General features: G+C 38.3%; 1 protein-coding gene across 1 annotated transcript in view; it reads left to right on the top strand.

Moving 5' to 3' along the window:
• Positions 1-19,328, top strand: part of PRUNE2 (prune homolog 2 with BCH domain) — a 290,504-nt gene that overhangs the window by 44,411 nt on the left and 226,765 nt on the right. Inside the window, 3 exon segments of the mRNA XM_059889462.1 lie at positions 8,613-8,717; positions 12,809-13,011; positions 15,346-15,509. Of these exon segments, the coding sequence (XP_059745445.1) occupies positions 8,613-8,717; positions 12,809-13,011; positions 15,346-15,509 (472 nt within the window).

Genomic DNA, 19,328 nt, shown 5'->3' with positions numbered 1-19,328 from the left:
CAATAAGATAATGCTTAAACAGAGCCGAAGATTTGAAAATCAGTTATTTCTGTAGGTGAAAATGTAAATTTCTAGTTTTCTGGTAGGCATTAAAATATTTACATTCTACATTACCTACGTTACCCAGAAATATAAAATTCAGAAGTATATCTTGAAGAAATAACTAGAGATGGGCATAAGAATCCTATGTTCCTAATATTCCTTGCAGTCTTACTTATATTATCAAAAAATTAAATATTAAGTTAATTTAAGGTTAACTTAGAGCCACCCATAGACTGGGTGACTTAAACACCATAAATTTATTTCTCACAGTTCTGAAGACTGGAAGTCCAAGATCAGGGTACTGGCATGGTTGGGTCCTGGTGAGAACCACCTTCTGGAATTACAGAAAGCCTCCTTCTTCTGATCTCACACAATGGAGAGAGATAGAAAGAGGGAAATAGACAGCACAAACACTCTGCTGTTTTATAAGAGCACTAATTTCATCTTGAGAGCCCTACCCTCATGAATAAATCTATACTCAATTATTTTTCAAAGATCTCGTCTCCAAATACCACCACATTGGGGATTCGGGCTTCGACATTTGAGTTTTGAGGTGTGCAATTCAGTTCACAGCAAGATCTAAGCATAGCAAAGAGGTTAAAGACAGCAGAAGGTCAGAAAGCTGTGTGGACCCAGATGTACATCTACATGAGGCTAGATGGAAAAGATTACAGTTCTAAAGTCTGAAAAGAGGAAGGTTGAGAGATTATTAAAATCTGTGAAACCATGGAGGACAGACTTCTGGGATGGGGCATCTATTTAAGCTGAAAGGAAGCAGTACTGAAAGGAAATTAAAGGGCTACCCCACCAAGTTGGTAATAAATGTATGGACACAGTTCCCCCAAAAGTGGAATGGCTGAAAATGATAAGATGTAGGACAATTCCTAAAGGAGCTCTTCAGAAAAGGTGAGGATTTTGGGGGGATCATCCTTGACCTTTTCTGGTTGAAGCTGTGGAGGAAAAATAATAATGTTTTCCCCCAAAATTGTCCTTTAGGACATTGTCAGTAAGAGGATCTTGAACAAAAATATAAAAAATTAAATGCCTTAAGTAAAATAACAATTACAGCCCAGATCATTTTTATGATTGAGGAAGTATGAAAACCATATATGAAGTCATTTCTTTTGAGAACATTGTATTTGCAAGATGGGTAGCAAACAGGTTGAGGAAGACGGATTCAGCTGAGAACAACAATGAATGTTTGAGTCAGTGTCAAATGCCCCAGCTAAAGGGATCCTGACCCTAAGGGCACTGGGGACCCAGATGCCCACCCAAGAAGAAGGACCTTGTGCAGTAATAGCTGAGTGTAGCTTTTGGCTCCCCCCGTGCCTTCTCACAATGGCCTCTACGTTGGACCATCTAGAAGGGGTACAGATGCGCAGTCTGAGCCACTTATAGCTGAATTTGCTCAGATCGACTCTTGTCCCTTATTTTCCCCAAATGAGAGATAGTAAAAGAGGGCCTTCAGCATGTCAAAGAGAGGCTGAAGGAAAATGTTACTGAGGTCAGGTGGGAGGGCGGTGAGCAGGGAGGTTATAGACTATGCTTCTCTGACTTGATTAAGTTTCAGTTTTGTCAGTACTGACTGAGACAATTCAATTATGTCAAAATCATTTGAGTTTCGTCATTGAAAGCTTTTTGCCTTTTCCTAATTTGCTGGTTTATATTCATCTAGTACGTCACCAATTAAATTTGGACATCTATGAGAAAATCAAATATAAACAGTCTATGTCCTGAATTTGTAGATTCTGGTAAATGTTTTTGTTTTTACGCATAACCTGAGGTACAGCTCTCGGAAGAAATCAGTTACAGCCTCCCAGTCACTTATTATTATTTATTAACTAACCGTTAGAATGAAACTGGACTAAATGAGGTAGCCAGTGGGTCAGAGTATCCTATTTGGCAATATCATAGAGATTTTAAAAAAGCACATATGATGATTCAAGGAATTCTATATATATAACCAACTCCCACACCCTTCCTTCATACATAGAGATGTATCCTCACAATTGATACCATTAAGCCAGAAAGAATGAAGAATATCTGTAGTTTGGATCATGGAAAGAGGTCCATAGTATACTGTTAAGTGAAAATAGGAAGTCTCTAAAGACTGGGAATAGAAGCACTCCATTTAAAAAAAGAAAATATTTTTAGTTGAAGGATAATTGCTTTATAATATTGTGTTGGTTTCTGCCATACATCAACATGAACCAGTTATAAGTATACATATATCCCCTCCCTCTTGAGCTTCTCTCCCATCTCCCACCCCATCCCACCCTGTAGGTTATTACAGAGCCCTGGTTTGAGGTTTTCTTTTTTTTGTCTTTCTGACTTACTTCACTCTGTATAATAGGCTATAGGTTCATCCACCTCATTAGAACTGACTCAAATGCATTCCTTTTTATGGCTGAGTGATATTCCATTGTATACATGTACCACAGTTTCTTATTTATCTGTTGATGGACATCTGAGTTGCTTTCATGTCCTAGCTATTGTAAGTAGAGAAGAACCCTGTTTTTGTAAAGTATATGTGTCAGTATACTTGTGTAAATTTAAAATGTGGAATATTCAACAATATGTTAACAGTGGTTATCTTTGTTTTAATTTTTGTTGTGTCTGACTTTATAATGACATGTATTTCTTTCCTTACCAGAAAAAGAAACAAAAATAAAGAATAAAATACAAAAGTTTCAGTTGGTGGAGGAAATTCCTATGTTTTGGGGACTTTGCATAGAGTGATAAGTTTTCTTCTTTGCTTTTTTAAACTTTTAATTAATGTCACGCTGTTCCCTCCAGCCTGTGCTCCCTCTGAGTCCCAACCTTTTCTCAGATAGTGGTAAGATTATGAGATGTTCAGGAGGTCAGAAGTTCTATACATCATCTTAAACCCAAGGCCAATAACAAAAGGCATCTTGCTCATTTACCAAACAAACAAAGAATGTGGCTTTATCCAGATCTGACAGAGATGATCAGGGGCTTTCGTCCTTGCCTTTGAAGGACCAGGTTGCTCTGGACTCTTTTGTCCCTGCTGCTCATTTGGCTGTGGTTCGTTATGCATCCCTCCCTCCTGGCTTTCCTGGTGACTGTGACTGGCCTGGAGATAGGGACTGAAAGGAACATTAGTAGCATGTAAGATTTCTTCTTGCCCATCTGTGAGTCTCCTGATTTAGAATCATGGCAGCCTTCAGTACACAGGGTTCTTCTGGGGAGAAACTGAGCCCTTTTCTGTGCCACCCGAGCCAGCCTCCAGGAAGGAAGACCCCTCATTCTGACCCCTCATTGACTTGGAGTTAGAAGTAGTCAACTGCCAACTGTTTCTGTTCCTGGATTTCCTTGGAGATACCATCCAGTAAATTCAAATGACTTCTTTTTCTCTGGCATCTTCGTTTGCTGGTTAAAGATGAGGGACTAAGAAATAGGCTCTGCATCGGTGTGCGATGAAGGGGACTCTCCAACTTCTGTAGGCTTTGTCTATAATGATCATTTCAATTCATTATTTTTGAAAACATTTGCCTGGGATTTTTAAGAAAAGAGAGTAGAGTAGGATGGGTATGGAGAAACCATAGTAAAACTGTGTTGCAAGGGCTTGTTGACTAAGGTTAGTTGTGGGGCTGTGGATGTAAAGTACCAGGTGGAACAGCTCTGTTTCTCAGAGGGTGGAGTTATTAAAAAAAAAAAAAGCGAAAACAATGGAGGGGCCTGAGCTAATGACAGGGCTCTGGAAGCCCTCTCTCTGATCAATGCTGTTTTGATCAGAGTGTGTTTGAAAGTGCTTTTGCCTGACAAGTACAATTTGCTTTCATGGGTGGTTGAATCTTAATGCTTAGATATTTCTGTGCTTCTAAAAAGAGGTAAGAAACTTCATGAAGAAATCTCATTATAGTGATGTATAGGATTACACTTTGAAAGCATATGAAGATTGTGATCTGGAATACTGGCATATTCAATATATTTTCTTTTATATGTTGATTATGAAGAGATTCTGTCCATCTATTCAGAAGTTCAAGGTATAGTATAAGTTGAGTACAGTATCTATTTCAACCCATTATGAAGATTCCATTTTGTTTTGGGCTTGCTCAGCACTGGATGTAGATAGGAGATGATCAATCTCTGTCTCCTGAGATTCCTTAATGCTTGGTATGCTTATATCAAGATCAGGGGATGGCTGTTTTCCTGCCAAATCTACTCTCTCCTAGCTGGGAGTTTATAAAGTCACATTTTGAAAATGTATATGCTAGGCAATAACTATTTGTTGGAACATTCTGGGCATTGTCTTACTTTGTACCTTGGCCTGAGATAACTGGAGGTCCCTTTTCTTCACTTTAGATCTTTATTAATATCACCTTCTCAATGAACCTCATCCCAGAGCACCCTAGCCTTCTGCTGCTAAGTCACTTCAGTCGTGTCCGACTCTGTGCGACCCCATAGACGGCAGCCCACCAGGTTCCCCTGTACCTCAGATTCTCCAGGCAAGAACACTGGAGTGAGTTGCCATTTCCTTCTCCAATGCATGAAAGTGAAAAGTGAAAGTGAAGTCGTTCAGTCATGTCCGACTCTTAGCGACCCCATAGACTGCAGCCCACCAGGCTCCTCCATCCATGGAATTTTCCAGGCAAGAGTACTGGAGTGGGGTGCCATTGCCTTCTCCAAGCCTTCTATTCATCCTTATCTAATTATTGGCTCTTTTTATCTCCTTGCACTAAAATGCAAGTGCCATGGGGGCTGGGATTTTTGTCTGCTTGGTTCAGTGCTGAATCCTTAGAGATTAGTATAGTGCCTGGGACACAAACAGGATTTTATTAGTTGAATGACAATAATTAATTGAATTGGTAAAATTGTACATATGTCACTTTTATTTGGGCCTAATTTGTCTGTTTGCAAATACTCTAGACCCCAATTTGAATTGTGTCAAGGGTCATAGACTTTAAGATTGAGCATCTATGAGTCTGTGAATATATGGGGATGTGACACAGGAAGGGCCCACAGGCCTGCTGTGAGGAGTGCAGGGTGTCATTGTGGTCAGGAGACTCTTCTCAGTTCTGTGAACCAGTTTCATGGTTGCCCCTGTGTGGAGCCACTGATGCAAAGTGGACCAAGTACCTTAAGGATACCCTGTTACCAGCCCCAGACGCCTGAACTCAGTCCCAGACTTTTCTGACTTTCTTTGACCCCTGTTTTAACTCTGATCATATGGCCAAGGTCATTTGTGGTAGGAAGCTTGAAAGTGGGACCCGTATTCTCTGGCTGTTGACCTCTGTTTTGAAAAGCCAAATCCTGCACATTCCTTGGGTTCACCTACTGGTTGAATTTATGTAACTAATTTCATGTTTTATTCCTCCAAGCAAGCAGAAATCTGTCTAAGCTTGGTTTCTACAATACTTGACTTTTGCTACCCTTTAATTATATCTTAGTGGGTTTGGGTAGGAATCAGGCTCTTAAGAACATCTGGAATGTTTTTTGAGGTTGAGTCTACTATTTTAAGGATCACCAAAGGAACCTTCTGATTTTGATGTCCCTTTTCTTTAGTCTAACAATTTTAGCTAGCCTGAAATTTCTAGTCATCCTTTTGGATTGTGGCATAATTCCTGGAATGTCTCTTTAAAACGAAAGTATGTTACCTTGGTGAGTAACACATTAACCTGGGAGTACTCATTGGCGTGGATTCGCTATGGAATTGCTAGTGAAGGGGCAGATAGATCCCTGGTAGGATGGCCACCAGAATGATGAAGGTGGGAAGATAGTGTTGGAGCCTGGGAACTGGGGCGTTGACTGGAGATGGCAGACATAGTAAATGATGCTGGAAGAAGTCATGACTTTGAAGGAACTTGATACATGGGAAGAAGGGGATTCAGGAAACAAATAAGAAAACATGAAGACAGGGATGTGGGCACCAAAAAAAAAAAAAAAAAACAACTCTCGAAGGTTTGTGTTGGGATCTTCTACAGCCTGACCTGCAAGTTGATACATGCTTTTTTCTCTTTAAATGAAGAAGGATGAATAAATCCTAATCTTAGAAGATTCCCCAGTTGTGAGAATTGGCCCATTATGTTTGGGCTCACAATTTTATTTAGCTCCTTTCTCTTTCTAATTAATAATTGGTTTGGGCTTGGAAATGCATTGACTCCCAAATCTTCTTATTTTCCCCCATGTCTTCTTTGGTGCAAGTTGAAAGTTGAATGCAGAGCTGTGCTGAGGAATTACCAAACCTAGACAAGGAGGCAGATAGATCAGCTTTGGAGTAATTTTAATGCTATACTTTTATGAAGCCTTGCTGTATTTAACAGGCGTATTTAACATTCTCTTTGCCCCCTCGATCCCCATCCCTGCTCATTTTGTAGATACTGAAGTCATTATGGCATTATTGTGTGATTAGTGCAGGGCAGAAGAGACAGAGCTCTTTGTACCGGGTCATGGGCTCTGGGAACAATCCTAGTCCTCTAACAGCCTCTACTGACCTATAAAAAGTGTTGTGAATCTTCTTACTGTCTGCCTTCCAAGAGATATGGGAGGAGAAATGACGTAATGTCTACTTAGACCTTCGAGCTTCTCGGAAGAACAGTCTACAGTAATATGATTTCTTAATGCATTTATTTGTGTGGTAATGGAGTATAATTGCATTTATCCCAATTTCTTTCTATACCTCTAAATCTGACAGTCTCGCACGGGGAAGCAGTCTGGCTTTGGGAGTAAGAACTGGGTCTAGACTAGAATCCTCCAAAAGTACAAGTGTACTGGCTAGAAAGTTATGAGGTTGAGGGAAGGAGGGTGGGAGAGGAAGGAGTGGGAGCTACAGGTGGTGATGCGGGGGAGGCAGTGGTTATAATTATCTTCAGAGTGTTTATAACATTTTAAAATCCTATTATTTTACTAAAGATCAACATGTCAATATATTTTAAAATATACGTATTTGTTTTAATTTACAATATTGCATACTGGACAACTTATATGCAATATTGATCCTGCCATCATTCTCTGTGCTCATAGGCTCTTTGATTGAGCCTCCTCCAAGATTTACCTTATTATGTTCCTCGGGTCACAGTTTGGTTGTTGAATAACTAATTTCTGAGTCTGATATGGTAGTTCTCTACAAACACCAACACGTTTATAGATTCAGTTGTAAGAGGCCTAGTAAGTTACTAAATAATCCTTTTTCTTTGTTCTGTAGAAAAAGGAATAACAAGTGTTTTTTTTAATTGAAATAATCAATTAAACAAAATCAAATAACCAATTGAACAGTGGATTTTTTGAGTAGCTTTTTGAGCAGTATTACAATTGAGTTGGCTTTCTAGTAAGTCATAAAAGGAGAAATTAAAACAAAGGATGAAAAGCTGAGGAAGTATACATAAGCATCATCCCTGACATTCCATAAATATGTCAGTTTAGGTTACCCTTATCGTTATTGGACAGTTTTGTTGTGGAATTTTCTGATTGTGATTGGTTCTTTAGCATTTCTAATCCAGTGTTTTATAAGGAGGTCAGCCTTATATAAAGAATTTTAAGCAACTGTTGAGTTAACCAGGAAGAAAACAGTATGTATGTCTTCTCTTTCAGAGAGGTGACAATATACACTCTTTAATAGCAACTGATTTGTATTTTTGGAGCAATAATACTGATCATATTACTTTCTATGGAGGGAAGAAAAGAATTACAACCATTTTTATTTGTTAAATTATAGAATATAATGCAGAGAGAGTGTATCCTGTCACTCAAAATGTGGCATGAAAAAAATAAATTTCTACCAAATAGTGTTGCACACCAGGGACATATGAAAAAAGTCATTTTTTCTCTCAAAGTGAGAAGAACATCTTGTGTAAAGAAATGATATAAAATACTATGGAACTGTTCTTTAGACAAAAATAATCTTTTACTAAAAAGTGTTGACTTGGAGATATAGTTCATGTCAAGTTACTTTGTGGATGATCTTAATACAACCACATTTTTGTTGGAGGAGGTCATTGAGAGCATGTGACTACCAGTTGACCTGAGAGCTAGACTCTGGCAATTGGAGGTCCCTCTTCCCCTCCCCTGTCCTTGAAATGTACAATCTGCCCATCAGTCCCACAGCAGGAACAATTTTTACGGACACAGCCTTGAGTGAACAATGTGTTGTTGAGATCATGTGTCACGGAAGCCAGTTACGGCCTCTACATAAACTTTTAAGATTCTGGTGGGCAGGTGTGGAGATACACCTGTCTGTGGCTGCCCAAGGCAAGCCTTGTAAGTAGGTTCCCTTGCTTATTGAACCTGCCACCCACCCATCTGGAGTGGGCTGCATCTTCTTCAGTCTCCCCTTGTTCTCTGTATATGGGGGCCAGTTTCAGGTTTCACCCAGGAAAGTTCCCAAGGCTGTGAACCAATGATTTTCTGTTCTTGACAACTAACTAAAATTTGAATGAGCATTTCTGAATGTTAAACATGTTGTACCATTTTAGGCCCTTATATAAAACAGTTATGAGTTTTTGCAATTGTGTCCGAATATAGCTAAAGCATACATACTTTAAAAAGTTGAAAAATATCCACTTATGTTAATCTGTTGTTAAATTGTGATGTTTTATTTGAATTTGTTTCAGAATCGAAGCAAACGTTTGGAGAAGGTCCATGTGGTTATTGGACACAAATCCTGTGATTTGGATTCTCTCATTTCTGCCTTCACATATGCTTACTTTCTAGACAAGGTGAGTGGAAAGAAGGTCATGTATTTTTTAAGAAATTGCTTATGTATTTTTTATTTTCAGTTGTGCTGGTCTTTCTCTAGTTGCAGAGAGCAGGGGCTCCTCTAGTTGCAGTGCGTGGGCTTCTTACTGTGCTGGCTTCTCTTGTTGTGGAGCACAGGCTCTAGGGTACTTGGGCTTCAGTAGCTGTAGCTCCTGGACTCTAGAGAACAGGCTTAATAGTTGTGGTGCACGGGCTTAGTTGCTCCATGGTATCTTCCCAGATCAGGGATTGAACCTCTGTCCCCTGCACTGGTGGGTGGATTCTTTGCTACTGAGCCACCAGGGAACCCCAAGATTATGCTTTTTATATTTGAATTATGATGTAACTTTTATAAACAGATGTTTTCCAGAAAAACAAGGAAGCTACTAACTTAATTTTTCATGTTCTGGTTTATTGTTGCAAAGAATAATGTATTATAATTAATTAATCAACAAATATTTATTGGTCACTTACTACATGTTAGGCATTGTTCTAATTATTTCTTACTGAGTCTCTGCATAAATATTTATTTCAATAGGATTGATTTTTTTCAAATAAAAAATTTAAAAATGTTATAATTGTTGATTACTTTTGTGGAAATTCAGAGAACTGACAAAAGTAAGTGTCAGAATTTCTTGTTTGCCTTTGTCTTTCTTGTTGGATAATCTTGCCTTTGGGAGTAGAAAAATATGTGCAAAATAATCTGTGAAGATTACATGAAGTATAGAGCACACTGGCTGAAATTTTCAGTAATAGAGGTGTTACCTTCCACATCTGTATTCTGTTTTTGCCTCTTAGCCTGACTTTGTACAGCAAGGTCATTCTCAGTTAACAATAATCTCCCTTGAGTCAGAGTCTTCGTACTCTGTGAAGCCATACTATAACATGCCAGTGGAGGTGGAAAAGACCTTTCTTTAAGTAAATTGTTTAAAAATATCCATTCCATAAATTCATCAACCCATATTGAAGCATCACTTTAAAGCCTAAAAAAGTATATTATGAGAGTCTTGGTGCTATGTCTAATTTGACACAATTTTTAGTTTTCTGGAGTGCAATTTGTTTTACTCCAATTTTGTTTGGATCCTTGACTCTGATGGTGTGCATAGCTGATCTACAATGATTTACATTCCCATGAAACCTAGCCTTCCAGAATGAGCCGTAGGTGGCAAGAATGACTTTAGGGCAGCAGCTGACGAAGTGCCAGGTAAAATATTCCGATGTCGGCATATGACTTTCTATCATATTTATCTTAAAATTTGCTAAACTTTACAAGGGAGATTAATTGGTATGAAGAGAGAAATGTGCCTGTGTCAAGACATGCATTTAAATACTAATCTTATTAATGGGATTTTTTTTCTTATTTATTTTGTATTGACGTATAGTTAATTTTCAGTATTGTGTTCAAGAGTAGAGCAAAGTGATTCAGTTACTTTGCTGTGCACTTGATTTTCAGATTCTTTTCCATTATGTCACAAGATATTAAGTATAATTCCCTGTGCTATGCACTAGGTCCTTGTTGATTACCTATTATATATATATTAATATGTATCTGTTAATCCAAAACTCCTAATTTATCTCCCCCAAGTCCTGCCCACCCTTAAGTGGGTTTTTTGACTTCTAGGAAAAAAGCATTGCTTGTCTTGAGAACATTAGAGTTGCCTGAACCAGACTGGTTTTTAGACTGATCATGGCATGGATTCTTTTTTTTTTTTCCTTAATGGGATCAGAGAGGTTGCTTTAGGTTGTAGAGTTGTTGCTCAAAATCTCACAACTTTGTCCAGAGGAAAGTTTTTTTCTCATTTTCTATGCCACAGTGAACCACTGATACCCTTATGCAGTCATTAGAATGCGTGTGTGCACACACATACACCTACCCACTAACTCCCCCACACATAGAATCCTTCGCAGGGACAGATCTTAAGTCTTCAAGGAACTACAGTTTATACCTACTTAAAGGAGGAAAAGTTTTCCTAAATTCATCCTTCTGTCTATGAAATGAACATGTCAGATTACCATGTCATGGACTCTTTGGAAGTCATATAATAATAATGACAGCACTGCCACTAACTTTGATGTCTTGAATGAATATAATAACATCCAGCAAAAGGAGTGGGCAAAGTAGTTGTCATAGTACAATAAGGAGATGTGTGGCCTCTTTCCTCCTTCCAAGACTCACGACTAAGCATGGGGACAAATATGGAATTACTGAAGGGTCACATACTGGGAGCTTGTTAAGCTCTGTGTCTTCCTCTTAATTTGCTGCACCCTGCTCCCATTACGGGTCTGCATCTTCATTTTAATTTTTCCTAAGAACCTGGCTACTCCCTCTCAAAGTATGAACACATAGAAGGACAGGGTTTGCAGCTTTGCATGTCTGACTCTGTTTAATTACTTTTCACTCTGGTAGGTAAGCCCCATTCTATGGAGGGGAAAACTGAGGCTCAGAGAGGAAAATGGCTTTCTCAAAGTCAGACAGAAGAGTCGGGTTAGTTTTTCTGACCCCCACTCCAGAATAGGTCCTGCCAGAATAGGCTCAGACTGCATAGCTCTTGACTTAAGTTTCAGTATCAGGAGTGCAGTATAACTCTAGCAATTAATAAGGAAAAACATCTTGTTGTGCATAAACTGGTAATGATTATTACATGGTTGTGATTCTGTATTAGCCTGATAGGTAGGATAAAACCCATCTTGTTGGAATGTCTTTGTATACCATAGTAGTAGGTGATTCATTTATTTCACTCAACAAATATGTATTGTGCCAATATGTATTTGTGCCAATACAGATTGGCACAAATCTGTTTTGTGCCAGACCATTTTATGCACTTAGAAACATGAACAAAACTGACAAAAATCCCTGCTAGGAAGGGGAGATGGATGATAAAGATGTTAAGACTGTGTAATAAACACTGTGCTTGTGAAAGAGCTAGTGATGATGTGAGAACAAAGGCCATTTAGTTTAGGCAAAAATCCAGTCTTTCCAAACCCCACATTCTCTCAGTGATATTTAGGGTTTATTGCTATAGAGTTATAGTAATTTTTTAAAGCACCTTCATTTTCAAAATTCTCATGGAAAAATAAGTTTATTATTGTGAATCTGAAATTCTCTAACGTCTACCCATCTCCAGTTTCCCCCATCATTACAGTTTTTTTTTAAAGAGGTTTGTTAACATAATATTTTTTTAAGATATAAAACATTAATAGAAATCACAATCTGGTAGTCTGTGAGCCAAATCTCGAGTTTTCACTAACCTACACAGTATTTTTAATTAAAAGGTTTATTGTGACATTGTAACAATTAAACATCACAGATAACACCCCCACATCTAGATTTCTAGCTTCTCTTGAGTAATTGAAGGATTTGCCTATCCTGGACTGGTATTTTTTGCATGGAATCAATTGACTGGAGCTGAGTGGGAGGCATCCCATATAGATGTGACATCTGGGTCTTTCTGTGTCAGTGAAGTTTTTACCTGGAGCTTCCCTGTTGGCTCAGCTGGTAAAGAAGCCACCTGCCAAAGAAGAAGACACAAGAGACACCAGTTTGATCTCTGGGTTAGGAAGCTCCCCTGGAGAAGGAAATGGCAACCCACTCCAGTATTCTTGCCTAGAAATTTCCATGGACAAGAGAGCCTGGCGGGCTATCGTCCACAGGGTCACAAAGAGTCGGACATGACAGAGCGCACACACGCACCCACACACAGTCTTCCCCTGCCCTGTGGTCATCATTCTCATTTTTTGCTGATTCCATAAAATGGGCAGATTTGTTTCCTATGAAGAAGAAAATGTATATATTTTAAAATTGGGGAGAGGGTGAAATGAGACATAAAAAATTTCAAGAAAGGCAAGAGAAGTTTCATGTGGAGTAACGAGATTAACAAAAATTAGGGACCACTTAATCCATGGAAAATGCTCTGCTCATTGGGTTCATGAAAAACTGGTTATGAATGTAAAGTGGTTTAGCGAGACCAAAGGACCTTCATTCCCTTCCCAGTTACCCTCTGGCTTGAGAAAATGTAGTTGTGTTTTATCCTCCTGCTGCTGTCAGTGATTCAGCCAACTTTTTTCTTGGTAGGTCAGCCCACCAGGGGTTCTCTGTTTGCCCGTGCTGAACATACCAAGAACTGAATTCAATTACTTCACTGAAACAAGGTTTATTTTAGAAGAGCTAAATATCTCTGAATCATCCCACATATTCCGAGATGAAATTAATCTGCATCAGCTAAATAATGAAGGGAAGTTATCTCTAACACTTGTTGGCAGCAACGTACTGGCAAGGTAAGGCTCTGGAAGGAGGTTTGATATTTTATAAAAGATTTTTCTGTGCCAGGTATTACCTTGTTCAGGTTTTTTGTGATTTGGGAAGATGTATTAAAGGCAGATGACATTTCAAAGAAAGGGAATGTGTTTTTTCTCTTATAGCAAAATTGCGCTTTGCCAAGCCTCTGTTTTCACTTTGCCGTTTCAGATATGACATCTTTGGGTGGAAAATACTTATAAAATAGACCAAAATTTTAATTTTAAATCATTTCAAACACTTTCTTATAGCAACGCAACAGTCCTTTATACTGATGCTGAAAATGTATAATGAAGATTGAAGTTAACACTAAATAAAACTGAAAATTCTTAAGAAAGAAATCTTGGTAGTGAAATGGAAAATTATGTACATGGGCTAGGAAAGCCATTCAATCATTGGCTCCTTTAGTCATAGCATTTACTATAAAAGCAGGATGGATTCTATAAAGTTCATGTAATTTGAACTCCTTATTTTATGGACAAGAAATGTGAAACCCATTCGCAAATGACTTGCCCAAAGTACCACATGCAGTTAATAGAAGAATTTGGATGAGAACACAGATCTGTTTCCTTCAGTAAGTACTTAGGAGTTGCTAACTGGTGCATGGATCTACAGATATTATACATAAAGAGGAATAAGACAAATTTCCTGCCTTCACAGTTCTTACAACCCATCACAAAGAGTCCCATTTCAATGAGCTCTCTGTTGCTAGTGAGTGAAGAGTCCCCAGTTAAACATCTCAGCCCTCTGAGGTGATAGTTTTTTGCAACTTTGCCCATTTGCTAATCATTGATATGGCATTCACCCGTGGACATTGACCTTAGTATACATGAAATAAAATGTACAAGTATCTGATTTTTTATCTAACTTTCTTAAGGAAGCATATTTAGGTATGAATACATTGTATTGTCAGTTGTGAAGTTCATTCAGTTATAAAGAGTTTGGAAAATGATCTGCCTCTGTAGGGTTGTTTTTATCCCCATGATACTCAAAACACTCAAAATTCTTTTGAATAATACTTATTAATTAGTTGTTAACTGGCTGAGAGTTATTCATAGGTTATTTGACTGACTTCCATTATCATTGTTCAGGTTGATCATGTGTTTGACTAAATTTATGTGTTAACTTTTTCAAACTAACTATAACACAAGGAGATACGGAAAGAAGCAATGCAAGATGCCGGAGAAGAGAACTATGAAATTTGTGTCAGTTAAGATTTTAGGAAGAGTTTTGTTACTGATTAAAATGGAAACATTTATTCTGGTTTTGAGACTGAAGTTGTGAAGCCTTGCTTTGGGATTGTTTATGAAATAGAATGTTTTTCAAAAATAAACTGCAATTTTCATTTCCTTCATTGCCATTTTTTGAGTTTTGGCAGACAGAATCAGGTCAGTTTTATCAACCTCTGTCCTCCTGCCTTTGATAAAAGCCAACTATATCTCATATAAAAAGAATGATGTAGAAATAAATAAGCTAGAAGTATTTTTTTCCAGCAACATAACTGAATGTGTAAGTTTTGGATCCAGATAGTTAAGAGTTTAAATGTAAGTAGTCTACTTACTAGGGCTTCCCAGGTGGCTCAGTGGTAAAAAATCTACACACCAAGCAGGAGATGTGGGTTTGATCCCTGGGTTGGGAAGATCCCCTGGAGAAGGAAATGGCAACCCATGCCAGTTCTTGCCTGGAAAATGCCATGGACAGAAGAGCCTGGCTGGCTATAGTCCATAGGGTTGCAAAGCGTCAGATTAAATAACAATAGCAGCAGTAGCAGTCTTACTAGCTGTGTGGTCTTGGTCACTGTTATTTAATTTTATTTTTACACAATATTTAAAGGTTACAATCCATTTACAGTTTTTACAAAGTATTGGCCATATTCCCTGTGTTTGTAATGGTCACAGTTCTTAACCTTTTCGTGCCTTTTTTTCCCACCTACAAAAATAAGAATCTTAATAGAACCCATTGAGTAGAGTCAGTTTATAGTATAAAATGTAATAATATTGAGAAAGTATTTATTACAGTGTCCAGCCTGTAGTGGAAACTCAGTAAATGTTAGCTATAGCAATGATTACTATTGTTGTTATTATTATTTTCCAACAGCCAAACAAGAGATAGAAGTGCTAAGGTGTGAAGGTCTTCAAGGACTTTTGGGGATGTAATTAATTAAAATGAAATGTGAAAACACATAAAGAATAAGTCATGTGAACTCATTTTTGTTTATTAAGAGGAAGTCATTTGTGTGGAAACAGAGATTAAATCATTCCAGAAAGTAAGAAAATATGCCCTCTTTCTCCTCCTCTCCTCCATTTGCTTTCCAGTGAGGACAAAACTTTAGAATCAGCAGTTGTCAAGGTCATTAATCCGGTGGAGCAGGGCGACGCCGGCTTAGAGTTCCGAGAGTCTTCGTCGTCTCTGGTGGTGAAAGAGATCCTCCAGGAGGCTCCCGAGCTCATCACCGAGCAGCTGGCTCATCTGCTCAGAGGTGAGAGATGACTCTTTCCATTAAATACTGGAAGGCTTAATGGAGTGTCTCTAGACTCACTCATGCATAAAGAGTGTGATCCATTCTTGGGTTAACAGTCCCTTTCAAGACCACGGGAAGCTTCAGCAGAAAGGCAGGGAGTAAAGAGTTTGTTAAAGAGTAGCATTATATTGAATATTAAAAATGTACATTTAGAAATAGGCATGAAGGATCTTTGCTGTTTCACTAGACAGGAATATTAAATGTTTCCACTCCACAACAGCATGGATATGGGCTGGAATTCCACATTCCTTCATTGAAATGTCTCCTGGTACTGATCCATGCTCGTTTATATAATACTACCTGGATGGCAAAGTCACCTACCCTCCTTTTGATGATACTGTGCAGGACTTTTATGGTTAAACTGCCACTTCTTTCTCTCCCCATCAAGTAGTGTTTTCCATCTTCACCCAGTTAGCTTTAAGCACTGTGTTCTCAGCACCCTGTCATCAATTACCCTCCTCATCTCTTTTTCATCTTCCTCAGTGGGGTCTATTACTTCTAAACAGTGGTTTATAAGCTGGAAATTGTCCATTGACTTTGGTGCCACAAAATTACCACAAAAATTCCATATTGTCTCATGTAGGACAGTTTGGGGTTTTATATAAAGCTGTTTTTCCTCCTTTCAACAATCCATCTTGAACATGATAGACTAAGTTTTTCTCAGGAGTATTTGACACAGGGAGTGAAAAACAGTGATTAACAGGCTGAAACAACTAAAAAAAGAAAGAGAAGTCCAAGAATGTGGTGACAACTCCTTTAAGGCTTTTCCCCCACTTTTTCCTTTGCTTCCTCTGCCTCTACCAGAATTTGGAGGGAAAAGGATCCAGGACTTCTATAGTTCCTATAAATGTCTTAGAACCAATGGCCCCAGTTTTAAATACTTTTCTGGCTATGGACATCTGTAAAACTGTTCTCTGGGAACCTGTGCCTTCAACTAAACTAAGTAACCACAATCATTTATCTCTGACAGAACAGAAGGGAAATAAAGGCAACTGGGGATCTTGGCCAAAAGGGAAGTTGTTTGACAGTGCAAATATGTGGTGCAGGCAAACACTAGAGAATATGTTTTTAAATTATTTTGAAACTAAGAAGTTTTGTTTATTGTTCAAAAAGATACATGTGTCATTTAGTAGGGAAAAATGTATTCAATGAACAGTTCAGCATGATTTTCCATAAGTAATCAGGTAATATCAAACTGTAGTACTTGGAACAAAGATATGACTTTGTTGCTGATGATGACAATGATAACGATGATAATAATAGTGACATTCAGATTTAGGGAATTAGAATCTTGTGGCTCAGATGGTAAAGAATCTGCCTGCAATGCAGGAGACACAGGTTCTATCCTTGGGTCAGGAAGATCCTCTGGAGAAGGGAACAGCTACCCACTCTAGTATTCTTGTCTGGAGAATTTCACAGACAGAGAAGTGTGGCGGGCTACAGTCTCTGGGGTTGCCAAGAATTGGACATGACATGTCCAACTGACATGAGGAACCAAGCCTTTGATGGATATTACACTTTAGATGCTTCTTGTTAGTTACCTTAGTTTTAGTTTGCAGAGTTGCCAAGAATTAGAACTATGGTAAAGGACCTTGTTTTTTTTTTTCATCATCAGAGATTTTTCATAACTTTGGGTTTGAAGGGGCCTTGGGAAGCTGGCAGAATAAGACTGTCACTTCCTTGTTGCTTGGAAATTGGAATTTGGAAAGACACAGTCCCTTTCCCTGTGAAGACTGCCAGCACAGACACTGTCATGAGAAAGCCAAGGTTGCTGAAGCCTGGCGGTAGAAGACATGGGTGGTTTAACATAGTAGAAAGAGAGCTCTGGAGACCTTTGACTGAAGTGTGGCACGTGCTTATGCGTGTATACATTATGTGGAGGGGAGGTGGAGCATTTTGGAATAGTTTGGTCAAGATGAACTGAAGAATGATGATCCCGTGAGTTTGACTTTAAAAGGGTAGCTTAAGTGTTTGGAGCAAGAAGGGCAGTGGCCACTTTTTAAAACCTCCTGACTTTAATAAATATAGGAAAGGAATCAAGTTGAATTTTGCTATACTCAGTAAACTGAAAATTAGATTTTATGGCTTTCTAATCATGTATTAACACCAAACCTAAAGGAGTGTTTTAAAGGGAAGTCTTTTTTATATGCCTATACATAATTTTAGGATTCATTATTTTCATAATGTAATTCTTTCTAAAGTGTTTTCTGTAGAAACAGCTATGATTTATTTTGCATTTTGGGGTGTTCAAGATGATCATTAATTTGACACACATTTCTAGACCATGTATTATGCATTCTTCTAGGTCTTGAAGGGGTGCAAATTTCTACACACACTTTTGCCATAAAGAATTTTGAAAAATGTCTGTTTCCAAATGTCATGATGTTAAATATTTAGTTAAGATTTGACTTGCTATACACTGAAGCAAATACATCGCTGGTTTGGAGACTTGCATGTCATCCATGCCTTCTTAGGGACAGCATGTTTGTATAATATTAGAGGTCCTTTTCTACTGTTTTCATGAGAAAAGTGCCGAGTAACCAAAATATTTTTGCAAACTCTTAAAGTAATCATGAGGCAAAAAAAAAAAAAAAATTTAGTCAAGACTTGAAATAGTCCTTGAAAGCATCATAATTGGACCTCTATGGAAGATATGTTATTATAAACTTTGTGCCAAAAAACCTGAATATACTCCGAACTAAGTACTTTGTCAGTCTAACTGTTCTTTGCCTTTTGTTCTCATGGTCACACCCTAAAATCCATCATGCTGAGGCTGGTGTTCTGTAAATGGATTTCTTGAGCCTAGATATTGATCCTCTCAGTCCTTGGAGAGGACCTTTAGTATGCCTCTTAGCCTGGTATACTGAAAAAAAAAAAAAAAAAACCCTGTGATTTTCAGTGTATTCCTTAATGTGCAAAAAGGTTGGGCCTATTCTTTTTTAGTATTGCTTGTTAGTTCCTTCTCTTCTGCTCAACTTCTAAGTATTGCAGTACCCTAGAACTTTGTCCTGGGGGCATTTTTTATCTGTACAGTACTTAGATTGCCTCATTTAGTTCCAAAATCTCACATGTGACACACAGGCTGTGACTCCTGTATCTCTAACCATGACCTCTCTTTAGAAGAGCAGGTTCATTTCCAGTGCCCATTTAACATCTTCACTTGCATGTCTAATTAGCACCACTACTTCAACAGGGCTATCATGGAACCCTTTGGTTCCCTGTACCTCCAAACCTACTTTTATCCCAGTTCCCTAATAGTAGTAAAAGGTACTGACAGCCACCCAATTAGTCAAGCCATTCAAGCTAAAAGTGATGCTTGATTCTTTCTTTTACCTTTCCTCCCTCATTGATGCTTGGACAAGTCCTGCTGACTCTACATCTAAAACATAACCTGCATCCATCTACTTTTCTCATGATAACTACTAGTATTTCAATCCAAGTTACTCTCTTTGACTAATGCCATAGCTGCCTGACTGTTGCCCTATTTCCTTCATAAAATCTGTTGCTTACAAAGTGATCATAAAAGTATAAACCAGTCAAGTCAATCCCCTGCATAAAATCCATCATACTCAAAATCCACACATTCCACCCTTACAATCCACAACACAATCTTGCCCCTGCCAATTCCAACTTCATCTCATGCTCTTTTCCCATTTTCCCATTGTGTGTTCTAGGAATAGAGGCCTTTCATCCTTTCAAATATGCCAAACTCTTCCACTCTTGAGGATTTACATAAACTGTACCTTCCTTCTGAAATGCTTGTTTCTATCCATCTAC

This window comes from Bos taurus, chromosome 8, assembly GCF_002263795.3.
Source record: "Bos taurus isolate L1 Dominette 01449 registration number 42190680 breed Hereford chromosome 8, ARS-UCD2.0, whole genome shotgun sequence".
Taxonomy (NCBI): Eukaryota; Metazoa; Chordata; class Mammalia; order Artiodactyla; family Bovidae; genus Bos; species Bos taurus.
Note: the sequence above shows the minus strand (reverse complement) of the source record. Positions and strands in the feature narration are given on the sequence as shown.